Source organism: Drosophila bipectinata, chromosome 3L, assembly GCF_030179905.1.
Source record: "Drosophila bipectinata strain 14024-0381.07 chromosome 3L, DbipHiC1v2, whole genome shotgun sequence".
NCBI classification, from domain to species: domain Eukaryota; kingdom Metazoa; phylum Arthropoda; class Insecta; order Diptera; family Drosophilidae; genus Drosophila; species Drosophila bipectinata.
This window is the reverse complement of record NC_091738.1, coordinates 14,533,815-14,557,500: the sequence shown is the minus strand read 5'-3', so window position 1 is coordinate 14,557,500 and position 23,686 is coordinate 14,533,815. Positions and strand designations below refer to the sequence as shown.

Sequence of the window (23,686 nt, the reverse complement as noted above, 5' to 3'; positions counted from 1 at the left end):
CCCAACATAAATTGATTTCAGATACCTTGTATTTCATTTCTTTCAATTGAAAATATGGAAATATCGAATATTTATATGTGAGGCATGTGCTGGCATTAAAGATTCGGTTTGTGGCGGAACCCAATAAATCGCCATCCTCTGGTATTTTGCATGAGGTGCTTGGTGCTTGGCTTGAAACGTGCCTGGCCTGGACGTTTCATAAATATTTATGAGGTGCGAGAGGTTCCACATTATTTTTATCCTTGCCCGTAAAAATAACCAATAAAATCTATAAACAAAATGTATTTTATTTCCGGAGGATCTTATTAAATCTTTGTCTTTTAACACAACAAGTATTACCTATAGTTCTCCCTCTGATGGCTCAGTTAACCTCAGTTAACCAAGCCAACTCACTCGGCAATAAATTATGCATTAAAAAGTTCAACGTTCAACTTGATTTTGATTGTGTTGCGGCACCCAACACGGCAGCTCGAGGCGTGCTGCTTGCTTCTTCAACCTAATGATGCCCCACCTGAGGTCACGAGGCCAGAGCTCCCTGCCGTGCTTGTCCAGCTATCTGGGCAGCCGGACGATGCTCAAGTTTTGTTCTCAAATTCGTCGTCTGGCTGGCCATTTTAAGGACATTATGCTGCAGTCACAGTCGCAGGAGCAGTCATGCCAGCCAGCCAAATTCATTCTAATGCGATTTGCATTTATTTCGCTTGGCGTAATCTTTGCTTTCTCGGCAACACCAACAAGCCAGTGGAAAATGGAGCTAGCCAGGCACTGGAGCCATCCAAGCACTACAGCCACCCGCCAGCAGCCGGCAGGAGCCGAGGCAAAAGAATTAAGTTTAAATTCTATTGAAATTGCCGTTTTGCCGTTTTCATTCGGTTAGACAACACTGGGAAACAGGCCAGTTTATGGTCTTTCAACTGACCTGGAAACTGTCTGCTTACTTAGCTGAAGGATTGACGCATCCAACTGGGGCGGCGGGATGCGGGATGTGGGAGGACCATTAGCTGGAGGTGAAAGCCAACAAAAACAACAGGCGTACCAGGATCTGCCACCGGAGGACCAGAACGAGGTGCAGCAGCCGCATCTGCATCCATCAGACCAAACAATTTCCGTCAAATTTCCATGCGCCGACAAAAGCTTTTCACTCGAATGCCAGACAAAAGGCCACACCATACCAGGCTAGAGCCGGCTCCGTAGAAACAGGAGCCCAGAATAGAGAACTCAGCAGGAGCAGGACGAGCTGGCAGTGAACGACGTTTATATTCTCTGTTTACGGCCAATTAGGGGCATTACTTTACACTGAGTGCTTAGATATTCAAGTAGATGCTGGTCCAGGATTAGCAGCGGCTGCAACTTTAAGTCAACCAGGTAGCCCGGACTACCTCGTTTGAGGTGCGTTGGGAAAATACCCAAGCCAATTAAAGGGTATTCCACAAGGCTAGTCGCTCAGTCTCCATTTTTCGACGGATGGCTTCCGACTGCCTGCCCGGGCACTTTGAAGACATTACTTTGCATTTTACACCTGGCAACAATATTAGGGCGAGACACGCTGCTAACGTCTTTGCTTTGGCATAAATCCAGAAATAGCCAAGTGGAAATCTGTGCCTGTCAGAGCGCCTTTTCCGCCGCTCTGGTTAGCTTGAATTGGACATGGCTTCTACGATGATTTTTGAGAGAAACTATGAGGAAACCTTCTTCGTAGAAGGTTGATGCTGGCCCATCATGAAGTTAAATTGAAGAAACTCCAGTCATTAGCCAAGTTTGGTTGACTGGGTCGACTGCATCCGACCAGCAAGTGGGGGCACATCGTCATTCGAATGTCATTAGCGACAAAGTGGGTGGATTGGCTGGAACAGGTGAACCGCGAAGGCACTGTGCCGGGGGACTCTGCCACTTGCACTGCGCCAGATGCATTTGATTAAACGCTCTGGCTCTGGCTCCGGCTTCGGCCGACCATATCGGCCAACCATATCGTTTTCAGCCACCTCTGGGAAAGGCTCTGAAGTTTTAATTTCGCTGCAAATTAAAAAAGCTTTGCATGCTCTCCAGCGCCAGATTTATGATATCAATTTGTTATTTATGGCGCACCCGGAATATCGCTGAAACATTCAATTTGCACTCCATGAAGATTTATGAATCCAACAGGCCAAGGACTTGAGCCCAGAGCGATTCCCGAATAGTATTTTGCAAACGTTTGGCATTTCCATTTGGCAGAAACTAAACACATTTATTGTGTAAACTCTTGTCGAAAGCGGCAGCATTTTATACAAATGGATTTTTGAATATGTTCTGCCTGTTATCCGGACCAGAAATTTGACCAGAATGACCAAAACTTTTTTGTGCTTCTCGCGAACCAAATAAATATTTATTGATCTGTTCGGCTGTTAATTTTTGAACCGATTTCTGGCCGCACAAAAAATGGGAATGCAAAACCAATTTATTTAAATTTTATTTCCGATATTTATGGAGCAAGCCTTTGTTGCTCTTTTCCGGGCTCTGATGTTTGCAAATCTCATCAAATTATTCATAAATTGAATTTTTTCAATCTATATTATATGTTCGTATCTTTGGAGTTTAATCAACAAGTAAAGCTCTAAGGGCTGCTTTGTGTGTGACCTGGCATGTTGGCATCAATTATTTGATGGTCACTTTTGGAAAATGAAACCTATAAATATTTATGTTTGTCCAGGGTAAACATGCGATTTTCCACGGATGAATGCCCCATTTCGTGGCATCAGCGAGAACTGTTGTGGTGACATTTTTCAGTGACAATATTCACGGCTAATTTGAATATTATTATTGGCTTGTAAAACAACGATTTAATATTTATTTAAAAATTATTTGTTTCTCGTTAAGGTGTTGAATAGTAAAAATACTATATATGATGCAAACTTTGAACCTCAAGATCTCTTGTCTATAATTTCTTTCGTTGAGCTTTTTATTTTATCGCAATTAGAAAAGCTCAGATCTTTTTCGAATGCTCTTTAGAGACTCAGTTGGGACTCTTTGTTGGCTCTCTTAGCCCAAAGCCACCTCTATCAATCGTGACACCTGATTAAAGTTCAGTTCCAACCCACTGGGGAGAGTCATTTAATCGCCGTGACTAGCTGAACAACATTTAGTTTTGTTTACGCTTCGCCCGTGAGCACTTCTCTTCCAACTAGCCCTCTGCAGCTAGTAGTCTATTAATTTAGTTAATTTAGAACAAAAATAGAAAAGTTTCCCGCCCCCATCCCGCTTTAGTGTTTTCCGACACGCGTGTGTCGGATTCAGTGTGAACTTGTGTCATTTTTCGCGGAAAACAACCTTCCACAATGACGTCGAACTTGGAGAACGGAACCATTCACACCGAGCCGCATGACCAGGTGATGGATATGGGGATTCAGGGGGTTTAAGTCATAAATAGTTATTGAATGTTACACGACATCGGGCCAGGCGCTGGGCTTATCGGACAGCAAATAGATTCCCACGAAAATCCACCGACCAAGCACGTTTTAGACGCTACCTTTGAACGGGGGAGTGCATTCTTATCGGATCGGACTCTCCGAGGTGATAAGATTGTTGTGGTGGCGGAATCAAAGTCAATGTCTACTGCAAATCACTCGCTACCGACGGGAATGTGTCTTTATTATTTATTTCCAGTAGTTCTGGGCACTTGCCGAATCACATAAGAGTGATTACAACACTTAAAGCAAGCTATTCAGACTAAAATCGTAGAAAAGGCATAAAAATAAAACCACAGCACAGACTACAAATTGCTGACAAAGTCTCCTCTGTTGTAATTCGATTATCGAGCTCATTAGGAGTTCATCAAATTGTCGACTCGACGGCATTAACAGGGAGGCTGTAAAAGTTTTCAGACTCCACTCTAATAGTCTTGTCACACTCGAAGTATTCGGTGAAAATTTTCAAGCCCAGCGAGCACCAAACTTTTTTCTGCGGTTCCGAACTACAAAAATCCATTTGTTCCAACTTTTGGAGTTTGCATGTGCCGCCGCATCAGCCATCTGCACGGCGGGGGGCCACGACGCTTCAAAAAGCATATCGATTGGCCAGAAACAAAGGAAAAACTAGATGATAAATTGCCGGCCATGCTACTCGTGGCGCCACGGGGTATCCTGTCCATCAATCGACACCTGCTCCTGGCCCGAAGCCGGAGCTCCTCCATCCGGTGTCGTTTGGTTGACAACCGCTTCAACTTTTTCACACGAACCAATTGATCAAAACGGTTGAGGATGGGACCAGTAGATAGACGGACGCACTGGCACGCATCATGGACTAAATTATCTGTCCCTGTGACACTAGTCAGCAAAGTACAGACCTCAAACTTTAAAAATTATAAGTTTATAAGTTATAATTTATACCTCTGACTAAGCTTTTCATCAAATTCTCATTAGAATCAGTATTTAATCAGTTATAAACAAAAAACGTAATAGCATGTTATACAAAGATTAGCATTATCGCTAATATACTAGTTCAATCCAATCTATAGATACAAAAATTCTTGTTTTGACTTCTCGAAAGAGTGTAGTACTGGCTACTGGCTACAAATTAGACTTGTTGCCCAAACACACCGTCGAAGTGCCACTTGGGAAGCCTGTGGCAGGACAGGCTTGTGGCAGAATACCTCGACAACTCCACACACTACCAACCGGAAGAATTAATTGAGCTAGAGCTCTGCTTATTACTCCACTTTCTAATAAACCGACTCAAATAAACTATATAATATTCTACAACAAGCTATTACTTTTTGCAGGAACCCATGGACGTGCGCATCGATATGCCGTGGGGCTATGTGGTGGGCAGATGGTACGGCAACCGGCAGGTACGACCCATCCTGGCTCTGCACGGCTGGCTGGACAACCTGGGCACGTGGGACAAACTCCTGCCGCTGCTGCCGCGACACCTGGGCGTCCTCTGCATCGACCTGCCCGGCCACGGATATTCCGCGAAACTGCCCGAGGGGATTGCCTACCACTTTGTGGACTACCTGTGCGTGATCCTGCGCGTCATGGAGGAGTACGGCTGGCAGAAGGTGTCCCTAATGGCCCACTCCATGAGCGCCATGCTTTGCTTCATATTTGCCTCCCTCTACCCGCACCGCACCGACATGCTGGTGAGCATCGACATAGTGAAGACCCGCTATCGCAAGCCACCCTCCCAGATCGATTACCTGCGCACCAACATCGAGGGGTACATGCTGGAGGACGAGCGCTTCGCAAATGCCAAGCGCCAGGAGCCGCCCGCCTACACGTACCCCGAGCTGGAGCAGGTCCTGCACAAGGGCTCCGACTACTCGGTGGCCCTGGAGAACTGCCGCCACATCCTGACACGCAACATCAGCCGCTCCACCAAGTTCCCGGCCAAGTACTTCTTCTCGCGGGACGGCCGCTGCAAATACTACACGGAGTTCCACACGAGCCCCCCCTTCGCGGCGGAGCTGGCCAGGACCATTCGCAATGTCCCCTACTGCGTGATCAAGGGCTCCGAGTCGAACTTCATTGACGAGCAGAGCGACGAGGTGATTGCCATTCTGCGGGAAAACAATCCGCATTTTGAACTCCACGAGGTGCAGGGCACCCACCACGTTCACCTCAACAACGCCGAGGGAGTGGCCGCGGTCATCAACCCGTTCATCATGCACCATCGTCCTCCACAGTTGGAAACCTGGACGGTGGACGCCGGAAATGCAGAGGATGCGGAGGAGGACCTGCCCGAGGCGGTGAAAGAGTTCAAGCTCAAGGTGGAGGACTCAGAAAACGTCAAGAGGAGAAAGAGAAAAAGCAACCTATAGCTGCTGCCACCACCTTTGATGAAATTGGGCCAGCAGTGCGATTCAGATGAGAACCAAGAATGCCAATGTGATGCTCCAGACGAGCCCCACTTATGTAATGAACCTGTAGATAACCGCAATTAAAATAAATTTAAACTAAATGGTCTTCCAAAGGGACTTAAAAAATGTAGAGAATTCACCTCCATTATGTGACATTTGAAAATGTTATACCTTTTATTGGCTTTGCGGTGAACTCCACCCAGACACCTTTGTTCTCTTTTTATCTCCGGTTACCGGGTAACCCCTGACCGCACCACATATTGAACTGCTGCCAACCGCAACCTACTAAATCGGTTTAAATAATTTTTCTCATTTATTTTGCCTTTTTTTGGGATGCTGCCAGTGCGCACCTTTTTCGATCAATCAATTCTCGGTTAGCCATTTAATTTCGCTTTAATCTTGGGGGATACAGTTCATTGGCCACTTCATTAGTGATAAAGGGGTCGGAACTGCTGCCCGCTCCCTGTATTCCCGCCGCCTGCCGCCCGGATGATGCTGCAACAAAGGATGTGCCGGCATCCACTTAAAAACAATGGGTAGGCAAAAACAAAGGAACATCGAGCGCCGGGAGCGGACGCCTCTCTTTGTGTATCCATGTTGCGGGTGGAGCTGTGCGGATACGGATGTGTGGGAGTACTTTCGGCAGGAGCCGGAAGGTATGCTACACTCTAAGCCCGGCGAGCCCGTGGGTGAGCATCGAAATCGAACCGAAACCCAATAGCATGTTACGAACCGGGCTGAATGAAAAACCCCCTGCGGACCTTCGAGGCTTGAAAAAATAAACAAATTTAGCGCTTTTATTGCCATCGCACGTTGTGGGATCCGGAGGCCGGGATCCGGTTGGCGGGCTTGGCGCTCTTCTACGTAAATTAAATTAGGTAGAACCGGAAAATTTCCGCAGCAACAGCCGAGATGCGATTACGCTTTTCCGTCGTTACGAAATTGATAGCGGATATAAATGTTTAATGTTTTGGCAATAAAAATTCATGCTAAAGGATGCAGCCATAGACCCAGAGCCCGGGGCGGAGGGCACCGAGAACGGCAAGGGGGTTGGGCGACTGATAAAGCGACTTTATGATAAATTCAGTTTGCGGTTAACGCACAATTTAATTTGCTTAAAAATCAATAAAAATCATTAACGTAGCGGCCGCGTGGTACGAAGTTTCTCATGTTTCCTTCACGAATTTAATTTCTTCCGAGTTCCGAGCTACGAGCTCCGAGCTCAGCGACTCATAATGCCGGCTCATAAATAATTAATAATCCCTGAGAAAGGCTTATTACGAGAGAACAGATTTCTATGCCTGTCGGCTTAAAAAGTTTTAATGGCAAATTAAAAAACATCTTTGCGAGAATTAGTTTCCGAAAGGTATTACGAGTGCTTAAGGGATCTTCCTTTCGTTCTCGAATCATAACAATACAAGCCTTTATTTTATAACTTTTAAAAACAAGAAAAATTTATAAATACGGAGAATGTTAATCATTAGGCTGGGCAAGTAATGTGTCAGAACTTATCGGCCTTGGGGTTGTCCGTGATGTCGCTCCCACTGATTGGATACTGCTGGAACACACGCTTCCGGCCCACCTGCACGGCCTCCAGTTGATTGGCGGGCTTGTTGTGGGCCAGGAAGTGGTTGGTGTGCCAGAACTGGGTCTGCTCGGGGGGCGGCTCTATTCGCCGGATCCCCAGCAGGCGGTTGCGAACGTCCACGAGGCTGGCGGAGTGCGGCTGCAGCCACTGCACTGCCACAACTGCCACCACGGTCAGCCCCAAAGTTACCGAGCTCCCGCTGAGCAGAGCGATCCAAAGGTCAGTGGCATAGGCCTCGTACTTGCAGCTCTCCTGGACAACCAGGTGGAGGATAAATCCAGAGGCCAAGACCAGCTCAGTGTAAAGGAAGGGGGAGTACTCCAGGAGCCAATGGATTGCCTGGCTCGACAGCACCCCCATAGTCACGTATATGAGGCAGAGGAACGGAAAGCAGTGCTCCGATCGGTCCTCGTCAAAGATGCAGAGGAGGGCCACTATCAGGGTAACTTGGATGACGCCGGCGAGGAGGTAGACCAGCTTGGGGGTGTATCGCATCAGTAGCAGAGCACCGAAGCTGCAGCCTCCGGCGTAGAGCACGTAGGGGATGAAAAGCTGGGTCTTCTGGAGATAGCCAACCGTGGCGCTCCACATCAGTTGCATGAAGGTGGGCGAGAATAGTAGACAGCTTTTCTGCAGGCACACCAAAGATCCTCCTAGGAGCAGCACCCGCCACTGGCGACTGTCCTTCAGCTTGTAGTCCGCGCGACCCACGAACTGGGCGAGGACCGCCTTGCGGGGCAGGAACACCATCCGCTCCTCATTGAGAAGGTTGAACACCAGATCCCGAGACTCCTTGTAGTTGATGCAGCCCACATGCTGGAGCAGCTCGTTCAGGCAAACCAAACAAAGCAGAAGCAGGTTGATTCCCAGGGAAATGAGGCCACTTCTTTGGGGTTCCATCTCGTTGAAGATCGCAAAGCCAGTGGACATTCCGCCCGCATACAGGGAGTTGGCAAAGGCGATCCTGGAGGGCCTGGATCCAGAGGCATCACACCGCAGACTCACGTAGCTGAATCCCGCCAAGTACTGAACACTTAGTCCCACGAAACTGAAGTAGTGGCTCACAGCTGAAGATTCAAATGAAGACCTGAAGCTAGATAACAATTCTATTGGTGACTCACCTATCTGCCTGGTAAGCATGAAGCAACTTCCCATCAGCGAGCACAGTAGTCCATAGAAGATGACGTAGAAGTGATCGTAGCTGCACTGCTGCCTCCTCTTTTTCCTGAGGGTCCAGCCCACTGCCAAGGCCAAGATACCGATCCCTCCGACCAAGGCGTACCAATGGGGCCACAAGTTGTCGTACACATAGGCGGACTTGATGTAGTAGCCGAACGAGAAGCCACTGGCCCACAGGCAGCCCAAAACTAGCAGATCAGGCAGCGACAACATGGCCGCCAAACGCTTCCACACGTCAGCCACCATGGAGGACAGCTTCATTAAGGCGAGAAGAGGGCCTCACATCTACTCCAAGCGGGAATCAGAGACGAAATGGAGATGCATCCGCGGTTTGGGTCTTGAAGCTTATCACACCTCTGCCAGATGCCTCTGATAACGCATCTAGTGGGGAATGTCTTCAGGGGAACTGATAAGATAGGCAGGCAGCTCAGAACAAGCGGCACCCTAATTAAACGGCAATGACGACGAAGCTGTGCCCCAATGGAGCAAAAGGGTGTGACACAGAAGCTTTGATGTAGTGTCGGTATAGTGGCGCAAGAGAGGTAGCTTCTCGCTGCAGCTAGGTATTTATAGACACAACTTCAAAAGGAAGGCTAAATTTAAGTGGATTGCATGTCGGAGTGGGGGTCTTTAACCCATAAATAATATATATTTTGGTAAACCCAGGCACTAAATCATAGCACAATTGTGGCTTATCTAACCAATGTGTTTACTGATTAATTTTATCACAGAATTCGTGTCAGTTGAATAATATTCCTATCTGTTTTCCTGTGATTGCCTCTATGATTGAATAATCATTTCCATGTAGTATTTAAATCGTATGGAATTCAAGTATATCTAGCATGGAACTTTATTTTATCTAAACGTGTCTCTATGGCAAGTAAGGCCCGCTTGGCCCCATCTGAGCCAAATTGAATCCTCTCCATCTCCATTTCCATCCAGTCCCTGACACACTTTCTGCTCTTGTAGGAGTGAGTCGGGGCTGTAGTACACCCACACACTCCTAGTTGCGTCCTCATTTAAAGCCCGACGCTAAGTGCATTCTAGTTTACCGCAAGCCCGAAAGCACGCTACACATTTTTGTGTGTTCTTGCCCCTCGAGGTGCTGATGAGGTGGGTCGTCGCGAAAAAGTGAAAACCAAACTAAACCGAACGCCCCGACCGTGTCCGACCGCCCACCAACCTCTCCACCTGCAGGCTGCAGCACTGCGCTAATTAGTTCAAGTTGTGTTGCAAGTGTTACAGTTAATTGACTTTTGACGACCCGCCCGGTTGCTGTCCCCGTTGGCAGGGAGTGGAATGGAATGAGGGCGGGGAAGCATGGAAAATCCTTGGTTTACCCCATAGCTTTTTATCTGGCAGATTTTTCTAGTTGTTGGCTTTTTGCAGCATCCTTTCTTGTTGCTGCTGGCAGGGGATTTTGCCAAAGTTCACGAGGATTTACTTTTCGAGACGCTTATGAATTCAATGAAGCAAGCGCTAAGCTGCCTCTCAGGACTGCTCTTTGCCTTGCCACTTCTCGGTAAGAGTGTCGGGGTGTCTGTCCACCCGCACAGCATCTTCGGGAGCTCAACAAGATTTGTGCTGTAATTACGCATTAAATAGGTCCAGAGTCCGGGGCCAGTGCAGTCTACTGAAGCATCGTGGCGCTCCTGCATAAACATTTCACGTCTTGGGCCATAAAACTAAACACATTGTGCGGCCATTATAATAAATTCAGTTTAGAGGCAGGCAGCTGCAAGCTGCAGCGAGCGTAAATAATAGCAAATGAAATTATTTTCTAATGGCCGTGAATCGACCAGTTGATGGCTAGTAATACAATTTAAGGGCCTTCCCTCCCATGGGTGATTCTTCTGAAAGTGGGGCAATGGGAGGATGCGTTCTTCGAGATACCTCGGGCCAGTCTGGATGGTATTATCCTTTTTCTTCTATTTACTTCTCAAAGGCGACTGGAAAAGCCAACATAATCTGGCCTGTGGAAATCGCTCCGTGTTTGCTTTGCTTTAATGCCATTTTCCGGGTCTGGTATACCCCTTCCTACCCCATTCCGAGAGCTCACAACTGCGTTGACGAGGACAAGCGCTCAGGGCGGGGAAGTGCATTTAATTTCGCTGAAGCGGCCACTTAGTGGCTCTCGACAAGGCGGAGAAGGCTCCTTCCGCCGCAGTTATTGTTGCTGATTTTGTTGCTGTTCCTGTTGCTGGCGAGCTTTGCAGTTGTTATTTTTGTTGGGGCGAGTGCTGCATAAATTAAATTAAAGCTGCGCTAGTGGGCCACGGAACGGCCGCACAACAATTACTCAGCCGGCAAACGCCTAAATCATGTTGCACCATCAGAGGCGCCCCTTTGCCTCTGACCTTCAGACATTTGCAAATGTGTAAACATTTTTCAGGGGGGAGACCAGCTCACACCCACTACCCACTACTAGCACCACACCTACGTGCTCTCCATGTGTCACAGATACTTTGCACTGATTTATGCAAATTGCCTGCGGGCAGTGCGGGTCGGAGAAAATCATGAAAAATCGTTAATTGTGCAAAGTGCTGGACGTTTTTCATTAAACTTTCCCTCGCTTTTCGCCCATTTTCCCAGGCGGGCACACACATGCGGGCATTGTAGTGGCAAATGGCAAGTGGCAAGAGGCAAGTGGCCAGCGAGGCGGGGCAGCTGTGGCGCCTTTTGCCTGACTTTCAGCAATTATGCAAATTTTTAAGAGCGCAGCCAAAGTTAATGCTGCTTGCTGGATATTTGCATTAAAATTGATGCACTTTAAAGCATTCGGATGCAAGTCAAGGCGAAAGCATTATCCAATACCCTGTTTATGGGAGGGAATATGTTTCTCTAGGAAGTAGTGGCTAGGATATTTTCTAAGCTCTATACTCTTCATATATCTGAGTGAGGTCCTTTAGAAGTCGAGTCCTTTTTATTTTTTTTAGCGTTGGTGTTCTTATCGCTGACCATTTTCGTTTCTGCGATAATTTTATGCAATCCAGCTGCAACAAAGTGCATTTTAAATGTCTGCCCCATGCGATTTGTGTGTTAATTTTTCATGAGTGAGCTCAGCAGAGGCAGCAGTTTGGAGGGGGATACGAGTGTAGAAGCTGCAAATTAAAGGGAACACCAACAGAACTAATTAATTTCGCTCTTTGACGCCGTTGTTTCATCCCACCGACTATAGGTATTGAGGAAGCGACGAAAATCCTTACTCTGGTATTAGCTTTGAATTAAAATTTCGCTACAAACGCTTTTCTTTTTAAACGGAGCCAGCCAGCTAGCCAAGTCCACGACGTGACCTCATCTATTATTAGTCAGTCTGGATTATTAGTCAGTCAGGACCGTCCGACAGGAAACATATTTTCATCTCCTCCGGGTTGTTCTCCTTCTTCATCGTTTATTTTTCTTCGCTTTTATCTGGCGGGCGGCTAGCCTTTAATCAAACAGCGGGCAATGAATAATTTTATGAACGGGAATTATTTTTATCTAAACAATGTCAGTCAAATAATGCCACAGGAAGTCGGGGCAATTACTCAAGTTCCCTGGAAGCTACTTGCCAAGTCGCGACGCAAAAAAACCGGCCGGAGGAAGGCGCAGCCATCCCGAAAGCGGTGGCAATAAAGGGGGTCTGACTGCAGCTTTTATTTGCCAACAGATAAGATTTATGCAGCCATCAGAATGGATAGGTATTTGTTGTCCTACCGAGAACAGAGAGAAATAAGAGGGGCAAGGACTTGTGTGGCCTACCAGAAGGAAAAGTCAAACTTTATTTATAAAAACCTTTTCCTGAAGACCAGTTTCTTCCTGTGTACTCCAGCGTGTGTGACAGATGAAGTTTAATAAACAAGAAACGCTGTAAAAGTGCGACAGGCAGTGTGGTGCAAAAAACAGAAATGGAAACCAAACTACACGCCATCCACGTGGGCATAAAAAAGGTTATGAAGCCCGAAAACGCACCCAAAAAAATCCACAAAAACCTATGTGGCAGATACCTCCTTTTTTGCGCTCGAAACTCGCCGCTTTTTCTTGTCCTTTTTTATGCAGCGCTATAAATAAAGCAATAACATCATTTTGAAGTATCTCATTACGTGTTACGGCAGCCATGAGTGCGCCACTGCCATTTTTTACGACTCGCACTCACTCACCCACTTGCGTAGTTTGGAAACTTCAGGCCAAGAGACGAGCAGTAGCCATTTATGCAAAACTTTCACTTTCCTTACTCTCTTCACCCTGCCGACTGTGGTCCTTGGCAATTATCCTTTTTTTCTGACCGCACACATTAGAACGACGGCCTCAAATTTCCAGCATTCCTCCTTGCGGGCCATCAAAATGATGGTCAACTATCAAATGGCCGGACGGACACACATTTGCACAGCTGCCGCAATTAGCACGTTTCACACATTGATTTCGGCCATCCGCCCCACAACTATGTGACCATGTGCCTCCTGCCATGCCTCGCCGGCCATGTGCCAGCATGTGGTAAGTGGAAACTTGAGTGGGCCAAGTGACGTGATGGGTTATTAAAATACTTTGGCCAGCGCCTCCTGCTTCCGGGTATCTCTTATAATTATTAATTATGTAATAAGTTGAATGGATGGACATATTCCGAGTCCGGATTCTATTTGGCTTAGGGATTCCACTTAGCCACTCCAGTTAAACGGATAGATATTTGCCATTGGATTGGGAGGAGGTCCTCCGCCATTGGGCCAAACGGAAGCTCATTTTACATTTAAAGCAACCTATTGAGTCGAGGCCGGAAACGTACATTTAAAGTTCTCTATTATTCAAGACCAATTTGAGGCGATTCTCTGTTGAATTATTATAATTTCTGAAAGCTAAACAGTTTCAAAAATATTAATCAGGAGCACTCTTTTGGCATCTTATTTTTAAATCTGTTCTACAATGGCGGAATGGCTTCCTCAGGCCCAGAGGACACTTGGCCATTACGATTCCCTAAATTAACTTCTTGTCTCAATTCAAACATATTCCGTTTGGCATCCTCCTTGTCGTTGTAGCTCCTTTCTGTTGTAGCCGACATTATCATTGCCATTCGGCTTTGCCGCTTCACATGGCATACTCATAGAACATGGAACATTCCAGTGATTTGCATAAAATTTCAATTTTATTTATTTTATAGCCCCCGGAACAATAATGTCGAAAGAGATGTGCGATACGAATAATGCCCATTTAAGTTTCCGACAGTAGACTGAATTTTTAAATTCTGTCGCTTTTCAGAATTTAAAAGGGGGGAGTACGTGTGGGATTAGATGTGCATTTGGAATGGAAAATTTTTGTAAAGTTCACTATGGGGTGCTGTCTAGACTGGGCGAGGAAGCCCAAGACGGGGGCCTCCACGTGCCTGACATGACCAGACTCAATCCCGATGACGGCAACGGGAACGGCAACGGCCCCTGGCCTGTCATCGTCACTTTTGCAACTGTCGCCAAGGAGAAGGATAACTGACAATAAACACTGAAAAAAATTAGCCTTAAAGGCTTTAAAGGCTAAGACATTATAGAACATTTTAGAATCCTTTTACGCTTAATTGAAACTTAGTTTATGTACCTTAATAATAAAAGAATAAATTCAGACCAAAGATATATTTAAATTATATTTTTTAATATTCTTAGTGAACATTTAAAATTAAAAAACTCTCGCTGACAGGGGGAAATGTTGCAAAACTGACAGGACCTCAGGGTCCTAAGAGAGAGGCGCCGGGCTGGCTGTTTGTGGCATGCGTGGAAATGCCTTGCCACTTACTTAGTTGCCATCAAGTTCGGCCTGGAACTTTACATTCTGCACTTAAACGTGCACCAACAATCAAAAGTAAAGCAACTTTTTGAAGGAATTTGTTGCATGTTCCTGCTACCAACATACATGCTTGCAGAAAGAGGAAGTCCTGCCGCTGCGCCTTTTGGTTTAGTTCACTTTCGAAACTTTTTTCAGGCAATAAAAAGCGGACTGGAAACTTTTAGTTGGATTAAAAATGGATATATCCTATGACTTTTAAGCTAATAGCTAGAACCTCTCTAAGAGTCCTCTTAAAAGTGTAGAAGCTATAAGGCATAATCCTTTTCCGATCTTATATTACAGGGTATTCTAAGCACATAACATTCAAGATGTAGTGCCTCAGTCTCTGACTTTTTTTGGACTTCAGGGCTGGGAGCAATTTTCCACATGTTTTGCAGGCAAATTAGCGAGCAGCATCCTCGCGTCTTGTCAGATCGGATGGAGGCCCGCCCTCACCCTTCACTTGAGTAACAAAATATTTGCGCAACAAATTAAAATTTACATTGATACCAAAATAAACGAACCGGCGAGTGAACAGTGGGAATATAAACGGAGAAAAAACAAAGTTCCAGCACGACTGCCGCTCTGCGACTGCTCGCACTTGATGTTGATGTTTTTGAGTGAAATTACACGGCCATCGCCATCGGCAAACAGAGCGCAACGAGCCAAGGAGCGCAGCCAGAAAGCCAGAATGCCAGAACGCCAGAAAGTGGAATAAAAGTAAATGCAAATGCAAACACAAATAAACAAAGCGAGGCATCAGCCAGCCAAACCGAATCTGAAGGATGCAACTGCAGGACGTGCGGCAACTTTTTCCCGCCACTGTGGCACGTTCGGAGTTCGAAATGCTTGCGGCGCCGTTCACCCACTAATTTATTCGCCTTTTTTATACCCTTGCAGAGGGTATTATAATTTTGTCCAAAAGTGTGCAACGCAGTGAAGGAGACATCTCCGACCCTATAAAGTATATATATTCTTGATCAGGATCACCTCCTGAGTTGATATGAGCATGTCCGTCTGTCCGTCTGTCCGTCTGTCTGTTTCTACGCAAACTAGTCTCTCAGTTTTAAAGCTATCGTCTTGAAACTTTGCACACACCCTTCTTTCCTTTGCACGCAGTATATAAGTCGGAACGGCCGGGATCGGCCGACTATATCCTATAGCTGCCATATAACTGATTGATCGGAAATGGTATAACTTTGGTGTTTTTAGAGTTAGAGAGTTCAAATTTGACATGAGAGCTATTTTTGGCAAAATAATACGACATGCCAAATTTCATAAGGATCGGCCGACTATATCCTATAGCTGCCATATAACTCAACGATCGGAAATGACCCAACTTTCGTGTTTTTGAAGATAGAAAGCTGGAATTTAGTACAGACTCTATTTTTGGTTAGTTGATCCAACCTACCAAATTTCATTAGGATCGGCCGACTATATCCTATAGCTGCCATATAACTCAACGATCGGAAATGACCCAACTTTCGTGTTTTTGAAGATAGAAAGCTGGAATTTAGTACAGACTCTATTTTTGGTTAGTTGATTCAACCTACCAAATTTCATTAGGATCGGCCGACTATATCCTATAGCTGCCATATAACTGAACGATCGGAAATGACCCAACTTTTGTGTTTTTGAAGATAGAAAGCTGGAACTTGGTACAGATTATATTTTGATCCATCCTACCAAATTTCATAAGGATCGGCCAACTATATCCGATGTTTGCGATATATATCCGGTTTTAGCTGCAAGGGTATATAAACTTCGGCTCCGCCCGAAGTTAGCTTTCCTTTCTTGTTTTCTCCTTTTTTTGCATTTTTTGCTTCAATCAGGTTGTGGTGGAAGGGGTTAGTTGTTCCAACTAATGTGAGCTTGTCAGGCTTAGATAGAATCTTGATTGCTGGCACACACAGTATCTCACAGCATGAGAGACAACAGTGCGTATGATTAATGCAGGAAAGCCGAGAACATATCAAGATCAACCGGAGACAAAAAGTTTAATTGAATTTCATGCAAATTGGATTCATGAATTTGTTTTTAATTAGAAAACTTGCTCGGATCGCCCAACAGAAACTATGAATGCCAAAAGAGGCAAATATTTGCAGGACTAGCAAGTGGCCATTTTTAAAAGGAAATGCTACTTCACTTAACCCTGAGAGCCCGTCAATGGATTTATGGTTTGGTTAGTTACTCGATCCCAATCAAAACCGAAATAAGCCAGTAAATTTGTATCCGCATGCCACAGAGACAATGAACTAATGACAGATTGTAATTAGAGAACCGCTTTGAGCTGTGTTTGTGACATTTTTCAGAGTTCAATTACTGGCCAAACTGTTGAAAGTTTCTCGGTAAGCGTCCACAAACAGCCATAACCACATCCACAGTCACAGCCACATCCACAAACCCGAGAATATGTAGGTTTATAGATAAATTGGAAAATGTCACAACACTGAAAACTGAATCAAAAAGTGAACTTTGAACGGCTAACTTTTTTCAACTGCAATCTCCAATTACGGACGAGGGATCAGAAAAATGCTGGGGCCAGTTTAATTTCGGAGAACACTACAGGCCCACAAGGGAATCACACGTTCTACGCCCCTCCTGGGGATTATTGTGCATCTACCACCTACGGAAGTTGGTAGCAGCAGTTGCAGGAGTTAACCAAAAACGGAAATTTATGACCAGACAAGATCCGATATAGGGTAACAACACACGGTCGAAGGGGGGCAGGATGTATCGGGTGACTTTTCCACAGAAATGATAAGTGAGTTTGTTCAGAAAATATATTTAAAATTTAAGTAATTCCTTAAGACAGAAGTTGTGTGAGATAGCCTACCAATTTTGTCATATATAATTTGGCCAAATATTTTCTCCCCAGACTATTTCTCCCTGTGGACTGGCGAGTCCTGTCTGCAGCTTTTGCACACAATTGTCTTGGCATTACGCACAAGTGAAGTGCGTTTTTGGGGTTCCAGAACCGTAAATTATGATTGCTAGGGAGTCGACTCAAGTGCGCTATGTTTGGCTGGTTGGAGGCCCCCCGAGTATGCCAGAAAAGACCAGCTGGCCATAAATCGAAGAGTTTGAATTATGAAATCTTCTGCGTTCCGTTCTGCCTCCGATGCAAATTGAGTGCCAGGCAATTGAGTTTTCGATTCGAGAGTGTAAACAGTCGGTTTATCCCGGGAACTTCAGGGAGTTGCGCTTCTCCGACCCTGACCCCAGCCGTTAGTCAATATATGACAATGCATAAATTATGCGACTTATTTATGAACTGCCAGCGGAAACATTTGGCCACAAATTAATAAATAAGGCCACAAACGGAATCCTAACACAAACGGAAAGTGAAACGAATCCTAAGAAAAAAATATAAAGCCAAAGTCAATGCGGCAATAATCATAAATTATACGGTTAATTAATTTATTGGGAGGCGGATTGAGCCGGATAGCCACGTGCTGGTCACTTGATTAACTAAATATCAACATAAACAATTGGATGCTTAGGTGGAACAATAAAGCGGATTAGCAGGACGAAGTTCATAAATCATAGCAGGCTTTCGGGCGTGACCTTGGAAATCAAGTGGAGCTCATTATGCTCTCGAGCGAAGTATTTTTGTAGTAACTACCGCCCTTTGTCTTCCGACACGATGATATATCATTAATGTGTATGTTATTAATGATTTGGTGACAAAAATTAAAAGGCATATCATGTGTTTGTTATAAGAAAACTTGAGCCTTTTTAAAGTCTATTTAATTTTCTTCTAAAAACTGTAAGCCTTTAACAATTTACCTTTCAATTAATAAAGATGCACGTTGGGAATCAGAAGTGCAGCATCAAATTTCATACCACAAAGCTCTGGTTTACATACGTAATTTTCAGGAATTTTTAATTGTTATATGGGTGTGCTAGTTGTAGCTGGTAGTGCCAGGGTCTGCCCTGGAAAACTGCATGTAAATGTATTCAAATGCAAATTTCCAGCTCTGCATTATAATTAGAGGAAACACAATTATATGAGCACACATTCACAGGCGGACACTACCCACCACATGCATATGCAAACGCACACGTCCCACTGGCTTATATAATATAATAGCAAAATTCATTAGCCAAAGAAATGTTGTTATAACCGCATACCCAGAAAAATGAAAAGAGAAAAACTTTCTGGCTCAAATAATTCATTTGAATTAGACTCCAAAACTCTGGGAAAGCAAAGGGTCTATCCTGGATGGGATATATGTATGTATAAAGACTTGAACGAAAATGATTTCTTAATGCAATTTCTTACACGCACTCGTGCTGCCGGCGCTTTTTCCCAGCCCTATTGTTCGGGCTCCCGCACTTTTCCTTCAAAGAAATTCCGGGAAAAAAGTAGCAACGTATAGCCTTAATAGTCCGGGAGGGTCAGGGTTTTTTCCCACCCCACATACTCACTATTTCGATACCCCTTTCTGGACGGGTATACGTAGTAATGGCTAAGCCACTTAAAAACTGAATATAATCCAGAGATTTGGACTGACAATAGAGTCGTTGCAGTCGTTTCCATTCAACCATCATCCATTTTACTATTTTTTCCAGTTCCAGGCATATCAGTTTGAGACTTCCGGCCGTTTTTTTTTTTGTCAAGCTGATCCCCGGCTCAAGCTATTTCTTCCTGGGGGCTCACACACTTAGCTTTCAGGTTGTCGGGTTGAAAGCGTAGAGCTCCATCGAGTGCTCCACAATATTGTTTATTTATTTTCTTTTCTTCTTTCCTCTTACACTCTTTTTTCCGGAAACCCTTTCTTTGTTCCTTTGACCGAAACCACGTTCATTGGCCATCATAAATATTTATCAAACTGAAGGTGAGCTGCTTTCTCACTTAAGGTGGCCATCCGGAGATGGCGAACCGAAAAAGGGTCAAAGAATGTATTGATTAAAGGGAGAAAAATTAAATTTAATTTGCATATGTTAAGTGGCAGAGGCAATTAAAAAGGGAATAACAAAAGGACGCCGTCTCACACTCTTTTGATTGGCAGGAGAAAAGCACAAAAGGAGCGGCTGCTTTTGGCGAAAAGTGGGTGAAAATGTGGAAGTCATAATTGGCTTCCAAATGCTTGAACTCAATTACGAGCACACCATTTTTGGGGCCGTGGCGACAACGACATTGCTGCCGTTGACAGGCAAATTATGGATTCAAGGCCAATACACACGCACTTTCCTTGCTGTGGAGGGGGAAAGCGCTTTCCGCCTGTGAAATGGCACTTTCACTTTGGGGAATGCTCAAGACAATTTGCATGGCGAGGTTAAGAGGTGAGGGACCAGGGAGCTAGTGCCAGGGGAAATGGCCCAGAAGTGGTGCCTGCTACTGGTAGGAGGAAGTTAGGTTGTAGGATGTAGGAGATGAAATGTTGGCATGACCCCAGCAGACATGATAAATTACTGAAACATAAATTAAAGATAAATCATGGTTGCAGCCTCCTGCATACACGATTGAAATGCTATAGGAAAATCGGTTGAATGCAAATTAGGGGTCAACCTAGCCCCATTGCCAGTGTGGGGTGTACAAGTCATGTGCAGCCAAGGGGAAAGACAGCGGAAGGTAATCACACTTGGTACTTGGTACACAACCGAGTAGGAAGAGATCTCAAGGCAACCACGCCAGGGTTTTTATTTAAAACTTAAACGAGAGAAATCCTAATTTAATAACTGCCTAATTTAATAATAAAAGAAGGGGTCACTGAAAAATGGATTCAGCACGTACTAAGGGCACTTTTGAAAAAAAGCTTAAAAAATAAGCAAAGGCAAAACCACTCCTAGCCATGGCAGCGTAACCGTGTGCAACGATGTGGACATATGGACATAATGGACTTTATGGGATCTGGGAATCACGTAGCCATCGACACACTGACTGCCGACATCGATAGGTCGAAGGGTTAGAGGTCTACAATTTACCTCTAAAAATAGAAACGTTCCTAAAAATAGGAAACAAGTCGGCAGGTATGTACATATACTTTCCTATTTTTTTGCTTCACTTCTTATCGCAGAATTTTGGCAATCTGCTTGATAAGCCACCAGATCTGTGTACTGAAAGCAATGAACGAGGAGGAAGCAACGCAGTTTAGTTGAATCAAAGCCGTCCAAGCGTCAAGACTCTGAAATTGATGAACTAAGCGGATCTGTAAGTTGGTGAACAAATCAAAACTGCCAAGTTAACAGGTCATTAACTATTACGAGTTATTGGTATTCGGTGACCGTATTCGAAAGTAAAATTTAAATAAGCGAAAGGACATAAAACTGCGGTTTCTAAAGTGCAGTTAAAGAATCGGAGAACATATATTTGAATCCATCTACACTAAGAAAAACAACACAAGATTGCAGTCGGTATGGAAAGCTTTGCAAGAAATGTGAGTATAGGGTGTTTCTTTTTTTTTAATTGAAAGAAAGAGTTAAACTCTTAGTTGAAATACAAGTTGCTAATCAAATAGCTAATGATAGTAATATATCACAATGATAGTTCTCCATCTAAGTCTCAAGTAAAAGACCAAATAAAAACACCCCCTTCCAGGGCATAGCTATAAACACGATTATGTTTTTGCGCCACAGTGACGTTTTTTCGGTCATATAAGCGGTACATTCTTAATAAGAATTTCTTATCTCGTCTGGCTTATTTTAGCATTTTTTTTGGGTTTTACTTTGTTTATTTCAATTTTAGGCCGCGAAGTATAACAAACAACAAAATATTAAAAAGATTATACATATTTTTAGAGTACTTTGCACTACAAGGATGTGAAAATCCCAGCGCCTTGGGGTTATATTTCCGGACGCTGGTATGGAAATCGAGCGGAAAGGCCCATTCTGGCCATCCACGGCTGGATGGATAACCTGGGCACCTTTGAACGCCTGATCCCCCTGATCTCAGACTGCGTGGGAGTGCTCTGCATCGATCTGCCGGGTCACGGAAGGTCATCCCGCCTGCCATCTGGGATCTGTTACAGTGTCTACGACTATGTCTACATCATACCCATGGTAATGAAGGAGTTCGGATGGACGACGGTCTCCCTTATGGGACACTCTTTGGGTGGCGTCATGAGCTTCATGTATGCGAGTATGGCTCCGGACACCGTGGACCTGATCATCTCGCTGGATGTCCTGCTACCTCGGAGAGTCACTAATCCCAGCAAGATAACACAAGACATCGAAAAATGTCTGGCGGAGGAGAGACGACAGGTGGACGCCGCACAGGAGCCACCATCCTTTACCCTCAACCAGCTTCGAGTGGCGCTCGACAAGGGCAGCAACCACTCGGTGCCCCTGAAGTTGGCTGATCATATGCTCCATCGCCAGGTCGCCAAGTCCCAAATATACCCGGACAAGCTCTTCTTCTCGAGGGACGGCCGCGTCAAATTCTACCACATATTCGACATCGAGCCTGGGCTGGCCGCGGAGATGGCCAAACGCATTCGAAGGAAACCCTACCTCATCATCAAGGGAGGACTCTCGCCGTTTGTGGGGCACAACTGCGATGAGGCCATGTCTATTCTGTCGCAGGACAATCCAAATTTCCACTTCTACGAGGTGAAAGGCGCCAGTCACCACGTTCAGCTCCAGGCGCCCGAAGAATGCGCCCAATACATAGCACCCTTCATTCGGAGTCACCGCTCTGCGACAAATAGAATCATCAGGAATAGTGAAATTACAAAAAGTAAACTGTGAGCTCAATTTAAAAATAAAATATCCTCTTCGTTTAGGAGCTAAGAATACAAAGATAGTCCAGGGAAAAACAAAAATTAGAAGCCCCAATATATGGTAATCAGTTATATTTATATCTTCAATTCTGAAGTTGCCAACCTTAAAGGATTTACCAATCAATTCATCATCATCCATCTGATTCTCAAACTGATTTTTTCTTAAAGTTTCGGGAGGGTCCCCTGCAAATTTCTGAAAAATGCATGAACCGCCAAAGTGGCTCCCAGCGATGGCTATATCTTTGCCAATTTTCATCCGATTCTAAAGCGGCATACCTTAATCGATTTCTAGATCGATTCTCTACCAATCTGAATCATAATCTACATACAAATAAAATTTGAGATTTTTTGTCAAATTTTCTGGAGGGTCCCCTGCAAATTTTTGAAAAATGATTGAAAGGCCAAAATGGCCCCCAGCGATGGCTATATCTTTGCCAATTTTCATCCGATTCTAAAGCGGCATACCTTATTTGAGTTCTAGATCGATTGTCTACCAATCTGCATCAAAATCTACAAACAAATAAATTTTGAGATTTTTTGTCAAATTTTCTAGAGGGTCCCCTGCAAATTTTTGAAAAATGATTGAAAGGCCAAAATGGCCCCCAGCGATGGCCATATCATGGCCAATTTTCATCCGATTGTAAAGCGGCATACCTTATTTGAGTTCTAGATCGATTGTCTACCAATCTGCATCAAAATCTACAAACAAATAAATTTTGAGATTTTTTGTCAAATTTTCTAGAGGGTCCCTGCAAATTTTTGAAAAATGCATGAAACGCCAAAGTGGCCCCTAGCGATGGCCATATCTTGGCCAATTTTCATCCGATTCTAAAGCGGCATACCTTAATCGATTTCTAGATCGATTGTCTACCAATCTGCATCAAAATCTACAAACAAATAAATTTTGAGATTTTTTGTTAAATTTTCTGGAGGGTCACCTGCATATTTTTGAAAAATGCATGAACCGCCAAAGTGGCTCCCAGCGATGGCTATATCTTTGCCATTTTTCATCCGATTCTAAAGCGGCATACCTTATTTGAGTTCTAGATCGATTGTCTACCAATCTGCATCAAAATCTACAAACAAATAAATTTTGAGATTTTTTGTCAAATTTTCTAGAGGGTCCCCTGCAAATTTTTGAAAAATGATTGAAAGGCCAAAATGGCCCCCAGCGATGGCCATATCATGGCCAATTTTCATCCGATTGTAAAGCGGCATACCTTATTTGAGTTCTAGATCGATTGTCTACCAATCTGCATCAAAATCTACAAACAAATAAATTTTGAGATTTTTTGTCAAATTTTCTAGAGGGTCCCTGCAAATTTTTGAAAAATGACTGAAAGGCCAAAATGGCCCCCAGCGATGGCCGTATCTTGGCCAATTTTTATCCGATTCTAAAGCGGCATACCTTAATCGATTTCTAGATTGATTCTCTACGAATCTGCATCAAAATCTACAAACAAATAAATTTTGAGATTTTTTGTCAAATTTTCTAGAGGGTCCCTGCAAATTTTTGAAAAATGACTGAAAGGCCAAAATGGCCCCCAGCGATGGCCGTATCTTGGCCAATTTTTATCCGAT

The 23,686-nt window shown here is 44.5% G+C and overlaps 3 protein-coding genes across 3 annotated transcripts; 2 read left to right on the top strand and 1 right to left on the bottom strand.

Moving 5' to 3' along the window:
• Positions 1-3,110: 3,110 nt before the first annotated feature.
• LOC108133568 (probable serine hydrolase) lies at positions 3,111-5,943 on the top strand. The gene is made up of 2 exons (XM_017253557.3): positions 3,111-3,362; positions 4,754-5,943. The coding sequence occupies exons 1-2, from the start codon at positions 3,312-3,314 to the stop codon at positions 5,789-5,791; spliced, it is 1,089 nt and encodes a 362-aa protein (XP_017109046.3). The 5' UTR covers positions 3,111-3,311; the 3' UTR covers positions 5,792-5,943.
• Positions 5,944-7,219: 1,276 nt separating this feature from the next.
• On the bottom strand, positions 7,220-8,858 carry LOC108133376 (uncharacterized). The gene is made up of 2 exons (XM_017253287.3): positions 8,540-8,858; positions 7,220-8,485 (listed from the first exon to the last, which is right to left on the bottom strand). Exons 1-2 carry the CDS (start codon positions 8,856-8,858, stop codon positions 7,332-7,334), a joined length of 1,473 nt encoding a protein of 490 aa, XP_017108776.2. The 3' UTR covers positions 7,220-7,331.
• Positions 8,859-20,432: 11,574 nt separating this feature from the next.
• Positions 20,433-22,073, top strand: LOC108133336 (serine hydrolase-like protein). The gene is made up of 2 exons (XM_017253196.3): positions 20,433-20,764; positions 21,126-22,073. Exons 1-2 carry the CDS (start codon positions 20,744-20,746, stop codon positions 22,071-22,073), a joined length of 969 nt encoding a protein of 322 aa, XP_017108685.2. The 5' UTR covers positions 20,433-20,743.
• Positions 22,074-23,686: the final 1,613 nt, after the last annotated feature.

Excerpts from the sequence above, each read along its gene's own strand:
- LOC108133336 (XM_017253196.3), top strand. The coding sequence starts at position 20,744 with ATGGAAAGCTTTGCAAGAAAT. Across the intron at positions 20,765-21,125 it reads TGGAAAGCTTTGCAAGAAAT|AGTACTTTGCACTACAAGGA; the intron begins GTGAGTATAGGG and ends ACATATTTTTAG.
- LOC108133568 (XM_017253557.3), top strand. The coding sequence starts at position 3,312 with ATGACGTCGAACTTGGAGAACGGAACCATTCACACCGAGCCGCATGAC. Across the intron at positions 3,363-4,753 it reads ACACCGAGCCGCATGACCAG|GAACCCATGGACGTGCGCAT; the intron begins GTGATGGATATG and ends TACTTTTTGCAG.
- LOC108133376 (XM_017253287.3), bottom strand. The coding sequence starts at position 8,858 with ATGAAGCTGTCCTCCATGGTGGCTGACGTGTGGAAGCGTTTGGCGGCC. Across the intron at positions 8,486-8,539 it reads CATGCTTACCAGGCAGATAG|CTGTGAGCCACTACTTCAGT; the intron begins GTGAGTCACCAA and ends TTGAATCTTCAG.